Source organism: Lissotriton vulgaris, chromosome 3_1, assembly GCF_964263255.1.
Source record: "Lissotriton vulgaris chromosome 3_1, aLisVul1.2, whole genome shotgun sequence".
In the NCBI taxonomy this organism is placed as follows: domain Eukaryota; kingdom Metazoa; phylum Chordata; class Amphibia; order Caudata; family Salamandridae; genus Lissotriton; species Lissotriton vulgaris.
Window position 1 is genome coordinate 1,568,947,100 of NC_141689.1, and position 19,742 is coordinate 1,568,966,841.

The 19,742-nt window shown below is 45.6% G+C and overlaps 1 protein-coding gene across 4 annotated transcripts in view; it reads left to right on the forward strand.

Annotated features, from left to right (window-relative positions):
- Positions 1-19,742, forward strand: part of SUSD1 (sushi domain containing 1) — a 767,543-nt gene that overhangs the window by 335,320 nt on the left and 412,481 nt on the right. For all 4 annotated transcript variants that reach the window (XM_086962059.1, XM_086962061.1, XM_086962060.1 and 1 more), the window contains one exon: positions 2,239-2,418. In XM_086962059.1, the coding sequence (XP_086818185.1) occupies positions 2,239-2,418 (180 nt within the window). The remainder of the gene's footprint in view (positions 1-2,238; positions 2,419-19,742) is intronic.

The window sequence follows — 19,742 nt, forward strand, 5'->3', positions numbered from 1 at the left end:
GTTTTATTTGAAGCCCAGGGGCTCTACTGCACAAAATGCTCTGGGGGTGCGTAACAGGTGTTAATGCTTGCTTCTTGCACCCCATGGCCCCTTGGTATTATAGAAGTCACCGCAAATGCTTGTGTAACCCCTTTTGTAATATGGATCTCGCTAGTGTACATTTTGCGCTGGCAGGATTGGAGGATGTGTTCCCTCATTTACATTGAATGTGGCTCTGTGAAAATGAGGTATCCCTATGACATTCCACCCATGCCACATTACAGGCACAGTTACATTGCAAAGAGCCCATCAGAATGCACACTGATTGTGTGCCAGATAGAGGTGACACACAGTCACTGCACCCCAAAGGGTGCTGCATGGGAGAGGCTTGCAGGTTTCCAAGGGAACCCCCAGGCACTCCCCTGTAGGTGCCTGCGGTAATACTGTGCACCACTTGTGGTAGATTCCTGTGCCCCTCCAGAGAGAGGCCAGTTCAGCTCAAGGGAGAGATGGACTTATGGTTTCAATCTGTGGTTTTCTATTGCAATAATCAATCAATCAATCATGACATTTGTAAAGCGCGCTACTCACCCGGAAGGGTCTCAAGGCGCTGATAATGGGCTACGTGGCTGTGCAAACTGTTAGAGTTTGTGCCTGCACTGAGTAAAGTGCATTTTTGTGCAATTGGATTCACTGCCTCAGTGTGTGCTAGTGCACCTAGTTAAGGGATCACTACAGGTCAAATAGGGACAGAGCATCTGATATGTAACCCGGGCCCAGGTGGTATCCCCTGGCGCAAAATTTGCAACGCATATTTGCTGTTAAAAGTTGATTAGGAAGCTCCTTCAACATTGAGCATGTGGGATAAATGTGAAACTTGTAATGTTATCGATAAATGCTGGTCAATTCCTTAGCGCCTTGGTGCTCCGAAAATAGATTATTTTATTCAGTGACGAATTAAGTCAAATTAGTAGTAGCAATTTTAATTTATTTCTGCCTATGATGATCACTTCAAAGGCAGGCACTAGTCAGGTATAGGTAGTAGTTAGGGTTGGGTGAATATTCTTTAAACATTGACCTGAACCCCAAATGTTGGCTTCTTTTGTTTGTCAAAAAAGTTGACAAACATTGTATTGTATTGTAATAGCATTAATATAGTGCTTACTACTTCTGACGCGGCGTCAAAGCGCTTTTTCGGCGAGTAGCATGCTACTTCGGGACCCATAAAGGATTAGTGTTGAATTAGTATAGTGAAACATGCAAGTACATTTTAAGTGGTGGATAGGTTAGTCAGTTAATTGGATTTGGAATGATAGCAGAAGGATAGAGGAGGACAAAGGTTTCTATTTATATAGCGCTGGTTACCCTTGATGGGGTGTTGAAGCACGCTACTCCGGAAACTCATAAAGGATTAGTGGTGAATTAGTATGGTGAAATATGAAACTAATCTCAGTCGGGGATATTAGTCAGTTATTTGGAGTGAGAAGGATAGCAGAGGGATAAAAGTAGCTAAAGTTTGGTGATTGTTGTCTCACTTCATCAAGTCCATAGCCAATGCACCTCAACATCTTCAGTGACCATTTGTGTGCAAGACTGACCCTTCATTTGTACACTACTTACGCCTATAGATATGAAATGAACAACTGAACCTTCAGCTATTTGGAAAAAGGTGGTAAAACATACAGACAATAGGAAAAAGTTGATGAAAGCGGGGAAGCTTTGTATGGTGTGCCGATTTGTCAAGTCCTGCAAGGCAAAGCCAGCCTGCGTTGCAGACATCATAAATATTGGCCAAATCGCCTCACAGTTTTCGTTAGTTGACACTCTCGATGGGAAATGTCTGCACTTGATTTAAGTGTGCAACCAAATGCTCATATTGCAATATTTGCCCACTCTTAGTGGTAGCACCACTGGACCTGTGTCGCCAAAGATCTGCATTATAACCTTCTCAACTCAACAAAACTTTATTTACCCCAGGTTTGGGTGGCATCTTGATGTCTGTCTCCATTGCATAAAGCTAATGATTGTTTTAGTTATACCAGTAATCAGATTTAATGTAGCTATATGTTATGATTGGTCATTTATTCTCTCAATCCGTACACCTGGTGACAGTTTGGCTGTTGTTATGTCACTCTGCTGGTCAGCAGCCTCCATTCTACCTGGTCCTTGTAATCAGAACTGTAGTAGCATCTGAGCCGTGGATAGATCAACCACAACTTTGCTGAATGTTTACTGAAAACATCTGCTTTCCCTTTTCAGAGATAGACTGTGGAGCACCTCCAGTGATCCCTCACTCCAAGATGATCTGGAATAAAACCACAAACCTCGGGAGTGTGGTGCACTACAAATGTCTTGACGGGTTCCACAGTGTGGGAAACAGCAGTCACTCCAGATGCACAGTGCACAGAAGCTGGGAAAATGTCATGTTCAGCTGCCAAGGTATTGCATTGAATTGAATATAATTGAATTTACATACTACTTTACACCTGTGATGAGGTGCAGAATGAAGCACATTTGCAGACAGGTAGCATGCTGTAACCATAATCTGGTAGCAAAACATTGGAAAATTACTAAATCCCAAGATGGAGTGGTAACCCATTAGGATTGTGAATGTTAAAAAAATTGTTGGCGAGTAGCCAGCGCTCTGAGAGACAATTGCCAACAGTCATACAAACTTTTAAGAAAATGCAAATGTTGGGGCATATTACCAACAACTAGCGATAATGATCGCTATGTTGGCTTAGCGGCAATATTTTTATCGCCGAGCTGCAGTGATTTTTATCGCTTAGGAGCCTTGCTATTATCAAGGTTTATCTCCTAAGCGATAAAAATCGGCCGAAATGCATGAATATCGCTGAAAAGTCAGCGATATTCATGCATTACCGAGCTAATGCTCTTAGCCATGTTATCCACCTCCCATTGGATAACATGGCTAAGAACTGCTCAGGGCAGGTGTTAGCTTTTGGAGATATTCGCGCTTAGCGCGAATATCTCCAAAAGTTGGTAATAGGAGATAGCGATGTAAGCGAAAGTTTCCAGTCGCTAACATCTTGGCACGCCCACTTTGCATGTCATTAGTGATAAATTTCACTGACATGCAAAGCGGGGCCCAAGATGGTCACTATCTCCTACTAGCTGTCGCTAACTGGTGTTAGCGACAGCTAGGTAATAGGGAGATAATTTAACTCCGCTTTCTTGGCTTTTAAAGCCACAAAAGCGGAGATAAACCCCCTTGATAATATGCCCCGTTATTTTTTAAATGCAGCCCTGTTTCCTTTAAGAAAAATAGACTGCATTAAAAAAAGTTTACTTTATTTTAATGCAATCACAGACATGGTGGTCTGCTCACCACAACAGGTCATCATTCCTGTAATTGTGATCAAGGGGAGTGAGTCGCAAATTGCAACCTTCCTAAATATTTATTAGGCACGGTGATCTGTGACTCTCTACAATTCCTTATTTTTTGAACCAACCTATTAGTACATAGGTAGGTTCGCAAAATCATATACCATTCCTAAAAAGTGAGTACACAATTGTGTCCACTTTTGATGAATAAAATCCTCATACATCAAACCCTAAGGTTCCACCAAATAAACAAAGACCTCAATTATTCGAGAGGATGGGAATCTGGCACAAAAGCTGCTGGAAATTCCAGCTAACATAGTCCCTGTTGGCGTTCTGTAACATGTGGGACAATCTACACTTTTCACCGGAGGGGGGAGCTGTTAGATTTTGTAACTGGAAAAAACAGAAAACATTCTGTTGTATGAATCTTAAAGGGACCACACCTCTGAGAACTTGCAAAGTCGAATCTGTCCTTTGGTATGAAGGTTCACCAAGATATTATATATTTTATAAACACGCCCAGACAAAGAAAACATCATCGAAAACAGTGAGCCCTAAGGAAGGATGGAGTAGGGGCTTTGAACGTGATATGAAATTGCATACTAAAAATTGCTATGGGAAAGAGATATTGCATCATCCTTGTGTGAAGCAGAAGGAATCAGCTTATAAAAAACACTCCTGTGGCTGAAGGTAACATTCCTAGAAATTCATGACAATTGCATGGGGCACTTTGTGGCTTCAAACACTCTGGGGGATATTTACATCAAAATGTCGGAGCGCAGTGTAACGCCAAAATTGGTAACTCCATGATCGGAAATTTTTAAAACGTAGGTATGTGCCATATTTACAAAAATACCGCACTTCTGTGGCTCCCCTAGTGCTGATGCTAATAAAGTTGCCTAGTGCAAGTGCAGGCACCTTTGCGCCATGATGCAAGGGTGCACGCGCTGCAGGAAGGGACACCTTCTTGCACATAAACAATCTTAAAAGGCGATTTGCTCTTCCAATGTGTGCTGCACAATGCAGCACACATGGAAAGCGCAGAAAAAGAGAACAATTAATTATTTCTTTTCATATTGCCAGTCTAAGACCAGCTATTCCCTGGTCTTGGTTTTTGGCGTTGCCCCAGCTTTGTAAATATGTGGCAGCATCAAAAAGCAAATGTGTGTTGCGGTGGAACGCCCACTGCAACGGCCATTGCATGCGTCTTTCATTGTAAGTGAAGCATGATAAGGGGCCTTATTTACAAGGTAGCGTTAAGCCACATTAAGTGGCTTATCACTGCCTTGTAAATAAGTAGAAGGGGATATCGCCACCAGCACGTCACTAAAAGTATCGTTCTGGTGGTGATATCCCCTTGTAAATATGCCCCACTGCTTCATCTATTGTGGGAGCACAGTTTCATACCATTTTAGAAGAAAGTTTTTTCCCACAATAATAGAATAACAGCAATCACATTACTGCAATCCTTAACTAAAACCATTCAGGGAAAAGTCAATGAGAAACAGGGTAGCGGGCTTATGTATCCAATAATAAATTGGTTACTCAGTTCTTTATGGGGGCAAATATAAACGTCGTGAAAAATAGTATTGCAATGTTGAGGGACTACCATGAGAGTAAATTGTGTGTTTCCACAGCTTTAGAAATACTCATTGGGATATTTAGCAATGGATACAATAAATACGCGAGTACCTAGGCAAATTCATCGATTTTGTCAGTAGAAAAATGTATCGAAGTGCCTCTAAACATTTCCTTGATTTTAGCACTCTAACAAAATAAGTTGGACAAAAGTAATTTGAATATTTACTTTTGAAGCCATAGATTATACATAAGGTTATGCTTCAGTTGCATGCCTGAATGTGAGAGGATTTATGTCCTCAATGCCTTCAAATAGGATTGGATCGGCACAGGGGAGAGTCACTGTTACTTTCACTTTTAAAATGTAAGGTGGGAAAATTCGCAGTGACCCAATATTTTTGTTACAATTACTTCTGTTATTTCAATGAAAATCTTGAGAATAAAATCATGAATTGATATTGAAAAAACAAAGGTTATCATTAGAGGCACTTCAGTCATGATTTTGATGTTGATAGTTTACCTGTACAACGTAAGACGTGTCATAAAATGCCCCAGTGCCTATTTCAAATTTCATAATTGAGTCCTATGTCTACTCAAAATGTAGGTATTTTCTTTTTGCGGGAGGTTTAAGATCTAACAGAGTGTTTCGGTTGTGCCTATTTTCAGCTTTGGTGTGGCAGTCAGCGACCTTGGCTTCCCATAAGTCATCAATCTGTTTTGTTTTTCAAATGATATATTTTGTTTGTCTTTAACAACACTTTGGTATTGCAATAACTATACTAAATGTACTTGAGGAAAATTATGGTTATGGACTCACAGCAAATGAGTTGTGAGAGGCATATGTCTACAAATTGCGTTTAATTTCACTTTAGAAGAGTGACTTACAGCCTGATTCATGAAGTGAAATTGCGCCCGCAATCGCTGCGAAAACGCAAATGCGGGCGCAATTTCCATAATCGGCATTCAACAAGAAAATAGCGAATTCGCAAACACATATTTGCGAATTCGCTAATATAATCGCAGAATCCCTGCCGCTGAGCATTAGCGATTCGGAAATAGCGACACACAACGGAATCTGCGAAAATAATAGCGAATTCGCAAATAAAATCGCTATCGGCATTCAAGAAAATTCGCAATTAGCGAAAAACCCAAAAATCGCTATTTGCACGGCGCAAAATAAGGACAACTCAAAGCAGGTGGTAACCATGAAAGCCATTGAAAAAAAATGTCAAAAAACCGTTGTCCTATCACCAACAGGTACTGGCCTGACCAATCACACATAAGGACCATCAGCAGCAGCAGCATTAGGAGCCCCACAATGCCAGGAATGTACATGGTGGTGAGGCGTCGCAGGCTACAGCGATTAGCACGGAGGAGACGCAGGATCCAGGACAGGATATTCCGCCAGCGGGTCACCTTGCTGGGCCAAACCAGAGAGCAGATATATGCTAAATACAGGCTGAATGGGGAAATGATAATGCAGCTAATACAGGACCTTGACCCCCTGATGCAGCACCCAACAAACCACACCAATGCGGTGCCTACACATGTGCAGGTATTGTGTAGCCTGCACCTCCTGGCCTCCGGAAGCTTCCAGGGGGTAGTAGCGGCTGCTGGGGGAATATCCCAGCCCACCATGTCACGCTGCCTCAACAGTTTTGTTGACGCCATGCTCACCCAGCTACACCGTCACATCAAATTCCCCGCCAGCCAACAGGAATTGGACATGACAAAGCTACAATTCTACAATGTAGCCCATTTTCCACATGTGCTCGGATGTATAGACTGTACCCACGTCGCCATCTGCCCACCAGCTGGCATGGAGTATATGTTCCGCAATAGAAAGTGCTACCACTCCCTCAACATCCAGATGGTCTGCAATGCCAAGACATACATCACTGACATCGTCTCACGGTACCCAGGGAGTACCCATGACTCCTTCATTTTCCGGCACAGCGGACTCCACACACGACTGGTCAGGGGAGAGTTTGGGGAAGGACACCTACTTGGTAAGTACACTTTGATTGAAATGTCACATTGCATAGAAGTAACAGCGCAGCACAGGCAATCACCATCTGCTCCTCTCATTCAGGTGACAGTGGCTACGCCCTCCGTGAATACCTCCTGACCCCATACCTCAACCCTGCTACACCCCAGCAACGGCGCTACAATATTGCTCACATACGGACAAGGAATTGCATAGAAAGGACATTTGGCCTGCTCAAGAGCAGGTTCCGCATACTGCACAAGACAGGTGGGGCCATGTATTACAGCCCTGCAAAGTGCTGCCGCATAGTGGCTGTCTGCGCAATACTACATAACATTGCAACCAAGCGCCGGATACCTGTTGACATCTCTGGCAGTGAATCTGAGGGGGACAACCGGCCACCTGCACATGCGCGCCATGCACAAGGGGAGAACCCAGCAGAAGGGCACAGACGTCGCAACCACATCACAGTGAACAGTTTCTAGTACAACCACTGCCATCACCCCACAAATCAACAATGCATGCAAAATGTAATGATGACACAATGCTAATGTGTGTAGGAAAATAAATGTATTTGTTAAATGCACAAAATGAAATATAAGGGTCTGTGCCAAAGTTCAAAATAAAAGTACGTGTTCTATTCACAAAATTAAATATAAGGGTCTGTGCCAAAGTTCAAAATAAAAGTACGTGTTCTATTCACAAAATGAAATATAAGGGTCTGTGCCAAAGTTCAAAATAAAAGTACGTGTTCTATTCACAAAATTAAATATAAGGGTCTGTGCCAAATTAGTCCCACAAACAGGATTACGCCATACTGCTGTGCATGGCAGGCTTGACCTCAGCCTGTGCCAGTGGTGATTACAGTTCTCTAGGTGTGCCTAGAGCGTGTTCCTCCATAACGCCTCTGAGGGGCTTCCTCCTCCGGGGCGTCAGGCAATGGGGGGGTCCTGGTGCTGCGGGTGGGTAGTGGGGCCTGTGAGGCTGATTGTGAACTCAGGCTGGACGCCCCCTCACTCGCATCATCACCCCCCACAACAGATGGAATAGGTGGAGGGTGAAGAGCCACGACAGCCGTGGTGAGGGTCTCCAGCACCCTCGTCATGTCCACACTGCACTGGATGACAGTGTGCTGCTGTGTCAGACAGCGCCGCGCCAATAGGGATGTGGCATTTGCCGACACATAGCTTGCCCTGCTGTAGGTGCCAAGCTGGGTCAACAGTTGGCGGTGGTGCCGGCGTTGCCCACCGCACATTCTATTCATGGCACGGGTGTTGGCCTCCACGGCTGCAGCAATGCGGGCCATTCCATCGCCCACACCGGCCAGGTCGGCCCTCATGCCTTCAATGTGGGTAGCAACACATGCCACGTTGCGGCCAATGTTGTGTAGTTGGAGCTGAATTGCTCCCTGCTGCCGTGCCTGGCGCTGGTGTATGCGCAGCATCCGTCGCTCGATGCTGAGCCGCGCCAGTCCATCACCATTGGCCCGCCTGGTAGCAGCTGCGGAGCGCTGGCGTGACCTGCCACGCCTGCCCTGCTGGCCTGATTGTGAGGCTGGGGGCTGAGTGGACAGTGGCGCAGCCCCGGATGTTGAGGCGCCAGCTGCTGGGGGTAAGGCCACCGGTGTTGCAGGTGTGCTCGTCGCAGGGGGTGTGCCTGCTGGTGTGGCAGTAGCAGTCGCTGCAGGGGCCACAGGAGTGACTGACCTGGCTGCAGCTCTGGGAGGAGCAGCGGTGGCAGGGGGCACAATGGGGGCTGCCATGGCAGCGGATGAGGGCGCTGCAGCAGTTGCAGGTGGGACGCTGCTGGTGGTAGTTGCTGTGGTGCAGTTGCAGCGGAAGGGGCTGGTGCCTGGGTAGGTGTTGGCACCTCCACCTCCAGGACGCTGTCGTCGATCACCAGCCTGTCACTGTCACTGGTATCGCCACCTGTGGGGGTAAGTGGAGGACCATTAGTTGTATGCATCTGGCAGACGTGCAGTTGCTACATGCATGCTGGGTGACATTCCCTGAATGGCAGTGGCTTTGTGTGCATTGGGACCTGACTGGCTGCATTGTGGTACTACAACATTGTGGCCAGACTACATCTCCCACAATGCTTCAGGACATTCCTTGATGTGCAACTATGACATGCCTATGGGACATTGGGGGAGCCTATTTGGTCATGGACATCCATAGGGGGCAGGGTCGCAGTCGCATGCCACTTACCTTGGGTGTCTTGTGTGGGGACGGATGAGTCCAGTGCAGTGAAACCCACACAGGCCTCCCTCTCCAGGGTGTTTTCAACCTGGTCCTCCAGGGCGGTGTTCAGTGGTACCGTCGGACCTCCTCCTCCTGTGCCCGAGGACTCCCCAAGGCGCGCCGCCACCTTCTCCTTGGCACGGCCTCGGAGGTCGTACCACCGCTTTTTAAGTTCTTCCAGGGACCTGGCCGCCACTCCCACCGAGTTTACTGCTGACGCTATCCCCTGCCATATGCGCCTCTTCTCCATTTCTGGGACCCTCCTGGAATTGGCACCGAACAGTTGGTCGTGGTTAGCCACAACACCCTCGATAAGGTGCTCCAGCTCCTGCTCGGAGAATTTGAGCTTTCGTTTTCTCCCAGACGAGCTGCTGGTCCCAGGTGCAGCTTCCTCAGCCATGGTATGGGTTGTGGCTCTGTGGATCACTCTACTAGCCAAGATGTGCAGCAGCTCTCCTATGTGCTCCCTGTCTCTGTGCCTCAATGTGCAAAATGGTGCTGGGAACCGGCAGCTTCCTGGTTGTGATGTCATCACTGGGCTCGAAATGCGACTTCCCGTTTTCCCGATCTCGCGAGTTTGCGATCTCGCAAATAGCGATATCGCTAATAGCGATATCGCTATTTGCGAGATCGCAGTCCAGCCGCGGGTAGGCCGAAATTGCGATTAATCTGCGATTAATCGCAATTTCAATCGGATCGCTATCGGATTTTGCGATCGCGTGCGAATCGCTTTTTTTATCGCAATTCTTCATGAATTCGGATTTGGAATTTCTGAATAGCGATTCGCTATTTTTCGCTATTTCAGAATCGCAAATGCCGATTTTCATGAATATGGCGGTTTGTGTCTAAAGCCGATATAGTCATAGGGAGTGAAAATCAGCATTTGTGAAGTTTGCCTTCCTTCTAGAAAAATATGTCATCACAATGCCTTGGACTGTAAATGTTCAAGATGGAACAAATGTCACCAAAAGATACCATATAGTTCCTTTCGAAACCACTGCAGAAGACCACCATGGTGGAGCGGGTATACGTAGGAACATGTCATCGCTGAAGTTGAAGAGTTAGCCACGCTCATGCGCATATTCTTTTAGAAAGAATGAATTTTGCACAGTTCGCTAGAACTTACAGTAAATACCTCACGCATTCTGAATATGATTTTGCAATAGACATGCTTTGGTTCATGCGCAGGAAAGTTTAAAAAGTGGTGATTGTTCAATAAGCCCCACGTCAATGATCCACATGGTTATAGAACATCACTGGCGACATCAAAATGAAGCACAGTTTGCTAATGACCTATTCTAGCTAATGTGTTGCAGACAGAAGAGTCACACAGTGCCCCCAAACAAGCATCATCAGTATCAAGACCTGAGCCTCATCAAAGGTATCAAGAGATAGCAAGGATGTAAGCAGGCCCTTATTGGGTCAAGCAAGGCCTCTATATTTGTGGAAAAGCATAAAGTGTTGCATTGTAAAGCTATAATGAATTAGTTAGGTATCCCAAAAGCAACATGGGATTCCAACCTTTGCATAGTGATGGCAAGTTTCAGTTACCTTCAATTGACTTAGAGCCTAGATGACTTGTGCCTGGTTGAAGGAAGGGAAAGGAGCCAGTGCCTGCTGACAAAGAACATGTCTACAGATCTTCTTGACCTTTGAAGGGCAGGGCTGAAGAAGTATCGCACACAAGGCAGAAGAAACAGTGGTGCAAGAAATCAATAATAAAATTGGAGGTGGACCAGGCATAAGTAGACGACTTGGTGCCCCTAGTCCAAGCGGTGATGTGCTGAAAGCTGACTGCAGGTAGCAAAGTGGGGATGCATGCAGACTGATAATGGGGCATATTAACAAGTAAGGGCGATAATTATCGCCTGTGCCAAGTATCGGGAGTTTTGTTATCGCCTCCTTTCCCCGATAATTTTCGACTTCTTACCGACGTATTGTCAACACGTCTGTAAGAGGCGATAGCGTCAGGGAAAGGGCGCGATAACTCCTGCTAAGAGGTGATAGGTATTCAGGCGATACCTTGCCATCGGCAGCGATCGGGGCACAGACATCAAAGAGATACTTGGCACGGGAGATAATTATAACCTTACTTCCCCAGTGCGTGTGAGAAACCTGATCTCGCCCCCTTTCTCCATCGGCCGCAGAACGCGGCAAGGATGCCCCCTCTCCCGAATCCTATTTGCCATCGCCAAGAAGCAGTTGGCCCTTCGTTACCGATTGGAGGGGCGGCAATGGGGCATCCCTCTAGATAGGCCTGCAGACAATGTGTTGCTCTATGCAGATGACGTGCTGTTGTACCTTCGGGATGCATCAACCATTGCAAGCTCAATCTCAGTGGCTTTCCAAGACTTCTATGAAGTGGCAGGTCACTGTGGAAATTGGGGGAAAACGTGCGTCTGCCCGTTCCGTTGCAATCCCCCACAGTAGAACATTTGCCTAGGCGGGGAACCATTAACATGTGTGGCACCAGCGGTCTGCTACCTAGGGGTCCGGCTATACCATTCCCAGTGGGATTTATATTAAGGCAACCTGCAGCGGGCTTTCATGGTTGAGTCCCAAATGAAGTTCTGGCAGTGGCTACCATTCGCCTTAACGGGTAAGGTCGCACTCTCCAAAACGATCGTCTGACTGTTATACTATTTTGTCAACATTCCGGTATTTCCCAACTGACGGTTCTTCCGGGACCTGCACCAGGTACTGTGGAACCTGCTGTGGGATAGTGGAAGGGGATGAATTTCCCTTAAAAAGCTCCAACTGCTCGTAGGTCGGGGAGGCCTGGGAGTGCCATCTTTCGAGACTTACTACCTTGCAGCGCAGCTCCAGTGGGTGTCACAGTGACTGCCGGGCATGAATCTCTATGAAAACAGATACTCCTCTACTCCCGCGCCATACCCCTTAAGGGCCTACTGGGACACTTGGGGCATTTTACTGCCGACCAGATGACCGTATGGAACAGTCATAGAAACAGTGGGAGGCCTTTTTCATGACGCTCAGATCCTCACATTCAATCAGCTATTCCAAGACTATGACAACCCTCCGGGCCAGTTCTTATTGCATGGGCATCTGCTGGGGCACTTGGGTCACTGTGGGTCATGGTAGATGAGGAACCACCTTCCCACATGGTGATACATACACTATACACCATGGGGGAAGGGAGGGACCTCATCACATGGCTATACAGAACTATCAGGGAATACACTGGGACCCTGCTGATGCACCTTCTATAGGTGTAGTAGGAGGACCCAACCTGACACCGAGTGGTCAAAGCACTTGAGCACTTGTCATCTCCAGAACTTCAAATATATTCAGTACATGATACGTAACAGGGCCTATCTTATGCCTTCCCAGCTAAACAGCATGTTCCCACAGCTAATCTCGCCAGCCCCAGATATCATGCCCAGGTAGCCGACCTCTAGAATAGCCGGCTGCTGACACTCCATACACACCTCATTGGCCACTGTCACATAACATACAACATTAAGCTCCTGGGATATATTTTCCCCAGAAGAAAGAACCATAAGATGTGGACACGCTTTGTCAACTTTGCCCTCCTGGTGGCTAAGCGCCTTCTAACTATGCACTGGCGTGCCCAGCAACCTATGAGTATCTCCACTGGTATCGGGCACTACTCCGCAGGGAAGAGGTGGAAAGCTCCGCATTACACTTGAAGGGGGCTCAGTGAATTCTTAAGCACCCTATAGCCGCAACCTTGGATACCATGCTAATGCAAGGAGTTCGCTGACAGGAATTACCCACCTCCCACCGCCTCCATAGGCTTCTCGCCCTCTAGCCACGAAACAACTGATGATTTATAAAGGCTCTTAATCCTGCTTGGCCTCGCAGGCCCCCCTACACTCGGTGGACCCACCCATGCCCCCAACACATCCCCTCCCTCTCTACCCTTATAAGGGACTGAGGTGTATTGGGGGGATGGGGTGCCCAGCTGCCCTCAGCCCCTCACGCCACCCAGTCTGCACACCTCTTAACCCACTTGTACACCTATCCTAAGTGTACGCTCGTGCTCCTCCCTCATTGTCCCCTCCACATTGAAGTTTCCCTTACCCTTTCGCTTCCCCTGCTAGTTGATGGAGGCTTCATACATCCCTTACTTTCGAGCGCATACCACTCTAGCAGGTCACTCAGCATTATCAAGCAGTAATCTTACACACAGCGGACACGCGCAGCTCAATAGTACACAACTAATTGCTCAAAATAAGCAATTATACTGTCCCTCTGTTTGTGACAAAGAATGTCTTTGTTGACTCTTCTTGTTGTTTCCCTGTACCAACTGTCAAGCAACCAAATCATACTGTTCCTCATTACCTTTACCAAAATTGTAATATGACTGACAAATGGAATTTGCCTTATCTGCTGTTACGCTGTATCTATCAGTGTCGTAAAACATAAAACCTCAATATAAATTCTTTGGTTATCGACCCCCAAAGTATTGTGGTAAAAGAATATCAAGGACAAAATATGGAAAGGTAAGTGTATATAGGGTAAGTATAGATCTACTATTTCTGAATCCACATCTACATACCTTGAAGATATATATATATATATATATGTATACCATTTTTTAAATTTTTAAATTTTTTATTTTTTTTATTTTTCGAATTCCATACAACAACATTCCACATGCTCGATGATTAGTTCCAGCACAATTAGCTCTGCTTGGCCATAACTGTCTGATATACTGTACCCAACTTTATTGCTTCCTCCGTTAGCAGTTGAATGCCAGCTTCCACTGCGGATTATGAATATCGGACAATGAGTTATGTAAGCGAGTGGTCCAGGAGATACATTGTGAGAGGGGCCCATATGTCTCGAGGTCTAGAGGCAGCTGAGAGTAACTCTGCATATGTATTCAATTTCTCTTGCCACAGGATCAAGTCTCCCAGCCACTCCTTAAATTTCGGTGTCCTCCCTCTGTCCCATCTGCACGCCACCCTATGCCTAGCCAGTGCCATACTAAAAGTGACAAATTTACGGTGTGCAACCGGGATCGTTTCTATATACCCCAGCAGAGCTACCATAGGGGACGTCTGCAGTTCCAGCAAGGTCATCAGCTCCAGCGCTTCAAACACCTGCTGCCAGTATCTATATATTGCGCCACAGGAACATGCCAGGTGCTGAAAGTATGCACCGTCTACTCTGCATCTGTCGCACCTTGCATTATCACACAACCCATAGCGACGCAGGGGTATAGTATGTGCGGGGTAAGAATTTGCAATGTGTGATGCAGAGTCTGGTATTGGAAGAAACAAGTTCGGTCTGTTTACAACAGTACTCCCACTGTTGGTCTGTGATATCACCTCCCAGCTCCGTGCACCATTTGTCTCGGACTGGGCATGGCTTGTATTCAGTCTCTGTGTATAGGCTGTGGTATAGGGTCGACACCAGGGGCCTTAGTAATGAAGGCCTTGCGTCAGTTTCGCGCCGCCGGTGCGTCACTTTTTGCGTTCCCCCGCAAAAAGCCTCGTAATAGTGACGCAGTGAAATCTATGAGATTTCACTGCGTCACTTTTAGGACGCTGTTGCGTCAAAATCTTGCGCCTGCCTCACAGCAGGCGTAAGACTGACGCAAGCCCTTTCACATGGGACTTTCCCCATGTGAAAGGACGCATTGCTGGAGTTGCGTCACATTTGTGACACACTGCAGCAATGCGTCACTTTTGCGCTTACAGATACGTCAGAAATACTGACGTATCTGTAACTCCTTGCGACATGATGCGTCATACATTAAATATGACGCATCAGGAATGTCGTAAGGAGTGCGCAGTGAAAATTGACGCATCGCTGTTTTTACGCAGCCATGTGTCACTTTTCATAAATGAGGCCCCAGGTGTGAGACCTCAGGGGCGCGCAACATATGATGTAGTGGGGCAACTGTAGGGGGCTCAAGCGGGTAGGACGGTGTGTATTCTTTCACTCCCTGCCGCAGTCGCACGTACAAGAATATATTCATAGAGGATGCCGATGTATATACATGTATACCACATATTCTTACCAGTCAATGTTTTGGTTTTGATATGTCCTAGACATTCTGCGTTATCAATAGTCTGGTTTAGACATTCCGGGTGCACGCCTGTTATAAGAGTCTTCACGGTTTGATCCCCAAGTAGTCCATCATGTAAGTAGATGTATTAATCTGTTTTTCACCAATAATTGTTTTAGGCGTGGGTTTAGTCAACCGAGAAAAGCTGGGCATGTCATACCTATATAAAATGTAGGTAACTGTCAGGTATATGTGTGATCCACATTTTACTTTATGTTAAAGAGCCAGCTGGATGTTGACAGATGTGTCAAAGGTTAACCTGGATGGCTGACGAATAGTTTGTAATCTGCGAGTAAACACTGCATCCTGTCTGGTTAAGGTTAGAAAGGCATAGAATCCAGATTAATCTAGGGACTATTTCTTTGAAATGTAAAATATAGGTGCAAATGAAATGACATGACCTTTAATTATTTTCCTAAGGTGCCTAAGAGCAAACTGTTGTATGGCTTCACTTAAGGTTTGGACTAACTGCTCGCTTGTAAAGTAAGCTATGCCAAAACTGTAAATGTTAATGTATTCAATCACCTGTTCGGAATTGTAATTGTAATTGCATTTATATTGCGTTTACTATCCCTGATGAGGAGTTGAAGTGCTTTACAGCAGACACCATGCTGCTCCGGAACCCAGGATTAGTGGTTAGTCCAGTGTTGTTGGTTACTGTTTGTTATTGGGATTAGTCTCATGACCGCAAGCAAACCATCCCACTCAGTCATTACAGTTTCTTTGTGGTGGACTGAATTAATGATGGTTAGCTGTGATCATTAGTGGGAGTGTGTGAGCTCCTGCACATGGCTGGTAGGATTAATACATACATTGGAGACAATTAGGTATTGTTACTTTGCATAAGTATGACTTTCAGAGGAAGTAGAGGAGATTGTGATCTTGTTAATGAGTTGTGGGCAATTTGCATAAATACAGTAATGGAGGCTAAGGCAAACAAGCATGTGTCAAAGAGAGGAGGCATGCAAAGGATGGGAGAGAAGGGAAGCAGAGGGATATTCGAAAGAGAGAAGAAGGCAAAAAAAGGAGAGCCGACAATCAGAGGCTGCGCACGCAGCACGCAGTTTTAGGATACATGATGGTCAAAAGTAACAGCATTTTGTAATTTGTGCGTATGCCGAGAAACATCAAGAGCTTTAGGCTGCACTCAGAGGAAGTAGTGACTTCAAGATCATAGCAGTGTGAGAAAATGCATGGGACATAATGTACACATTGAAAAGGAGATTCTGCAAATGCTGGGGTGGATGTCTTCTGGTGTTCATCCTCGGATGTGGCTCCCACTATTAGTTATAAAGCAGAGGGGGATCCATTGGAATGCCTCTGGTTTGCACTGACACAAGATGGAAGGCGAAGTCAGTTACCCAGACAGTGGAAGTGTATTGCTTGCATTCCAGTGGCTGAGGGCAGAAAATGCAAACACTGGTGTGAGTGTGATGATAGTTAAAGGGCTCCCTTCTCAAATTCAATGGAGATTTACTTAGCAAATGATTGCTGATTTGACTTCCTGAATCACTGTCCTTTTGTAGATGCTGTGGGTGAGGAGTGCAAACTGTACTTCTGAAGAAGATTGCTGAACCCAGGTAATGTGACACAGGCCCTGTAAGGGTAAGAGAATGATATAGGGTATTTAGCACATGTAACTATTAAAAGCAGATCCCTGTGACATGAGTTTGCTATAACAGCAAAAGGTACAACATCAGATGCATCAACTCTAATAGTCCAACCTGGACTGCCAGTTATGCCATTGGGAAGAATGTCTGATCAGAATCTGAGGCAGGATATGAGGTGGAATCTGCAGCCCTCTATGTATGACTCAGTGCTTACTTTGAGCCTGTGGTTTCAGGTGCTCGGGACCAGCACTTCATTGTCAGCACTGGCTCTTGTGACAGCCTGCCACACGGTGGCACTGTCTGGCTAATTTAGAGATAACCACAACAGCAGCTAATTATTAAAGTAATATACTTTAAAAATGACTATTACCTGCTGTACAAGCCATTCTTGTAGCTTTGGGGGCCCGAAACAGTCCTAATTGTTACACTTGTAGGAGTGCGATGGTTAGTAGTTGTGTTGTTACTATCATTACAGCATGGCATGGGCAATGTGTGGTGCAAGCTGCAGTGGTCTTCTGACGAGAGCCCTAGCACTTATTATTTTATCAATTGAGCACTGGAACGGATGTCTGGCACTGACTACTTTGTGGTGCTAATACACACTTTATCGATAAAAAGAGGAGATGCAAGAATGAAGAGCTCGACAAAGGTGAATGTTGGGAAGGATTTTCTCATTTGTCCATCACGACCAGCTTACAGAGCATCAACGATCTCTCTCTCAGCAGATGTATTCATCCCAACTCTATGCCACAGTAATAGCGTACCTTTAAGTCCCTGGTAAACCTTTTGAGACCGCAAGCAATGGTCTGACAATTGCACACTGTTAGCAAGAATGGTAAACTGGGGTCGAGAGGGTGTTGAGGTTCAAAAGAGTGAAAGAGCTTGTTTATCACCGAATGGATATTGGTTTCTTCCACAAATTAAGGTGCTGAATACGATGGACCAGTCACACGGTAGCTCACCATCAATGTCACAGACCTGGGTAAAATGTCAGATGATGCCACAAACCAAGGGAGTACAGACAGCCCCAAACCAAGAGCAAGCCCTCGATGAGAGCACCGAAGAAGAACACGCAACCTCAAGCAGTAGCCAGACGAAGGGACGAGTATTGAAGAATCATCAACGACCACTAAAAAGAGTAAAAAATCATGCTAACACCAAGAAAGTACAGAAAGTACCAATAATTGAGACGAGGATGTGAATAGCAAAGAAGAATGGAGAACCCCAAGGGAGAGCTGGAATAGGACCCAAGTACCAAAAAACTACAAACAGCCCCAAGCAGTACTGACTAGCAATAGAAAATAGACATCTCCAAGAAGGAGTCTTCTGAGGACATGATTATCAAGAAAACATGGACAGCTCTGAGTAGGAGTGATAGAAGGACATGTATACCCCCAAAAAACTGATAACCTCAAGAAAGAGTCAGACAAGGATGGGAGAACCAAGGTGAATTCAGGCAAGGACTTGTGCTCCAAGAAAGGGCAGCCCCACAGGAGAGCCAAGCGCTGTTGCAAGGGCTCTAGTGTCAGAAAAATGCAAAGAGTCCAAAGAAGAAGGTCATTTATGGCAGTGTACCAAAGAAGCGCCAACAACTCAGAGGGTAAGTCAGAAAATAATGTGAAAAACGGAAGGATGAATAGAGCACTCCAACATGGGAGAAAACAATGACTTGCGTAACAAGAAGGCAGGTACAGCCAGAATAAAGGAGTCATAAGTACACGAGTAGCAAATTAGCTTCATGGAGGAGTCACTCAGACAACTACATAAATATCAAGAAAGCGCAAGCATGAAACCTTGCAAGAATTACTTTGCAATTAGCGTTCTGAAACCCAGAAATGATGTGGCAACTGTGACTATCTACTGGTGTGGAGAAGAAAGTGATGATTTAGACCCACTGTAAGGCAGAAATCACCTGCAGAACAACAAAGTTTGGGCAATCATTGGCAAGCAACACTTGTAAAGGAGTAATGGGAGCCCCTAGAGACTGGGTACCAATGAACCGATCGATCTGCAAACACACGGTAAAATCAGGGAATTTGTCTCTAATTGTTGGACAATGAAGCATGGCCGCCAAGTAAGAGTTCATAACAAACCCCAATCAGGAATATTTACAAGAAAAGACCTGCACCACCTTGATAAAGCTGTGTACACCGACCTAAGGGGATACCCACTTATATCATGAGAAGGGTGGAATGCTGAACCAGGCATTAGAACAACGGTACTTCTACTGTTGATATGGCAAGGATAGTCTAAGAGGATACTGTAGTCTTCGCGGACTGGGGGTACTGTAGTCTTTGCAGACAGAGTACTTTAGCTGGTAGTGATCCACTTTGTAAAGAATGCCTTCATGCTAATATTTGACAGATGGTAATATTAAAAAACACTACTTCTGTTATTTATGGAAAGGCTAACTCTCCAGACAATATTACTAGCTCAGAAAGCCTTTCATTTTAAAAGATGTAGGACTGAGTCAATGGTGATAATCCTGAATTTTGATAAATAGACTATTCAGAACAAATTTAGATTCACACCATGCACATCTTAACAGGGGGTTGCATAAACTCAGGAGCATAATATCAAGGAACGGCGTTAAAATTATCACCGCTTTAGCTGCAGGACACTGCCGCTAAAGCGACGATAATGGGCTTGATAACATGCCCATGAGAATTCCAATAGAAGCCCATGTTCTGGTGCTAACATGGGCTTCTATATGAATTCTCTACGGCATATTATCAAGCCCATTATCCCCGTTTTAGCATCAGTTTCCTGCCGCTTAATGCAGCGATAATTTTAACACAGTTCCTTGATAATATGCCCCTAGGTCTTTGGCTCAATTCTACAAGGTTTGTTTTCACGCCCACGGGTGACATTAGTGAACTTAGTTCAATGCACCACGCTTGCATGTGAGAGTCAGGTTGTTGTAGCCTTACATAATTCCACCT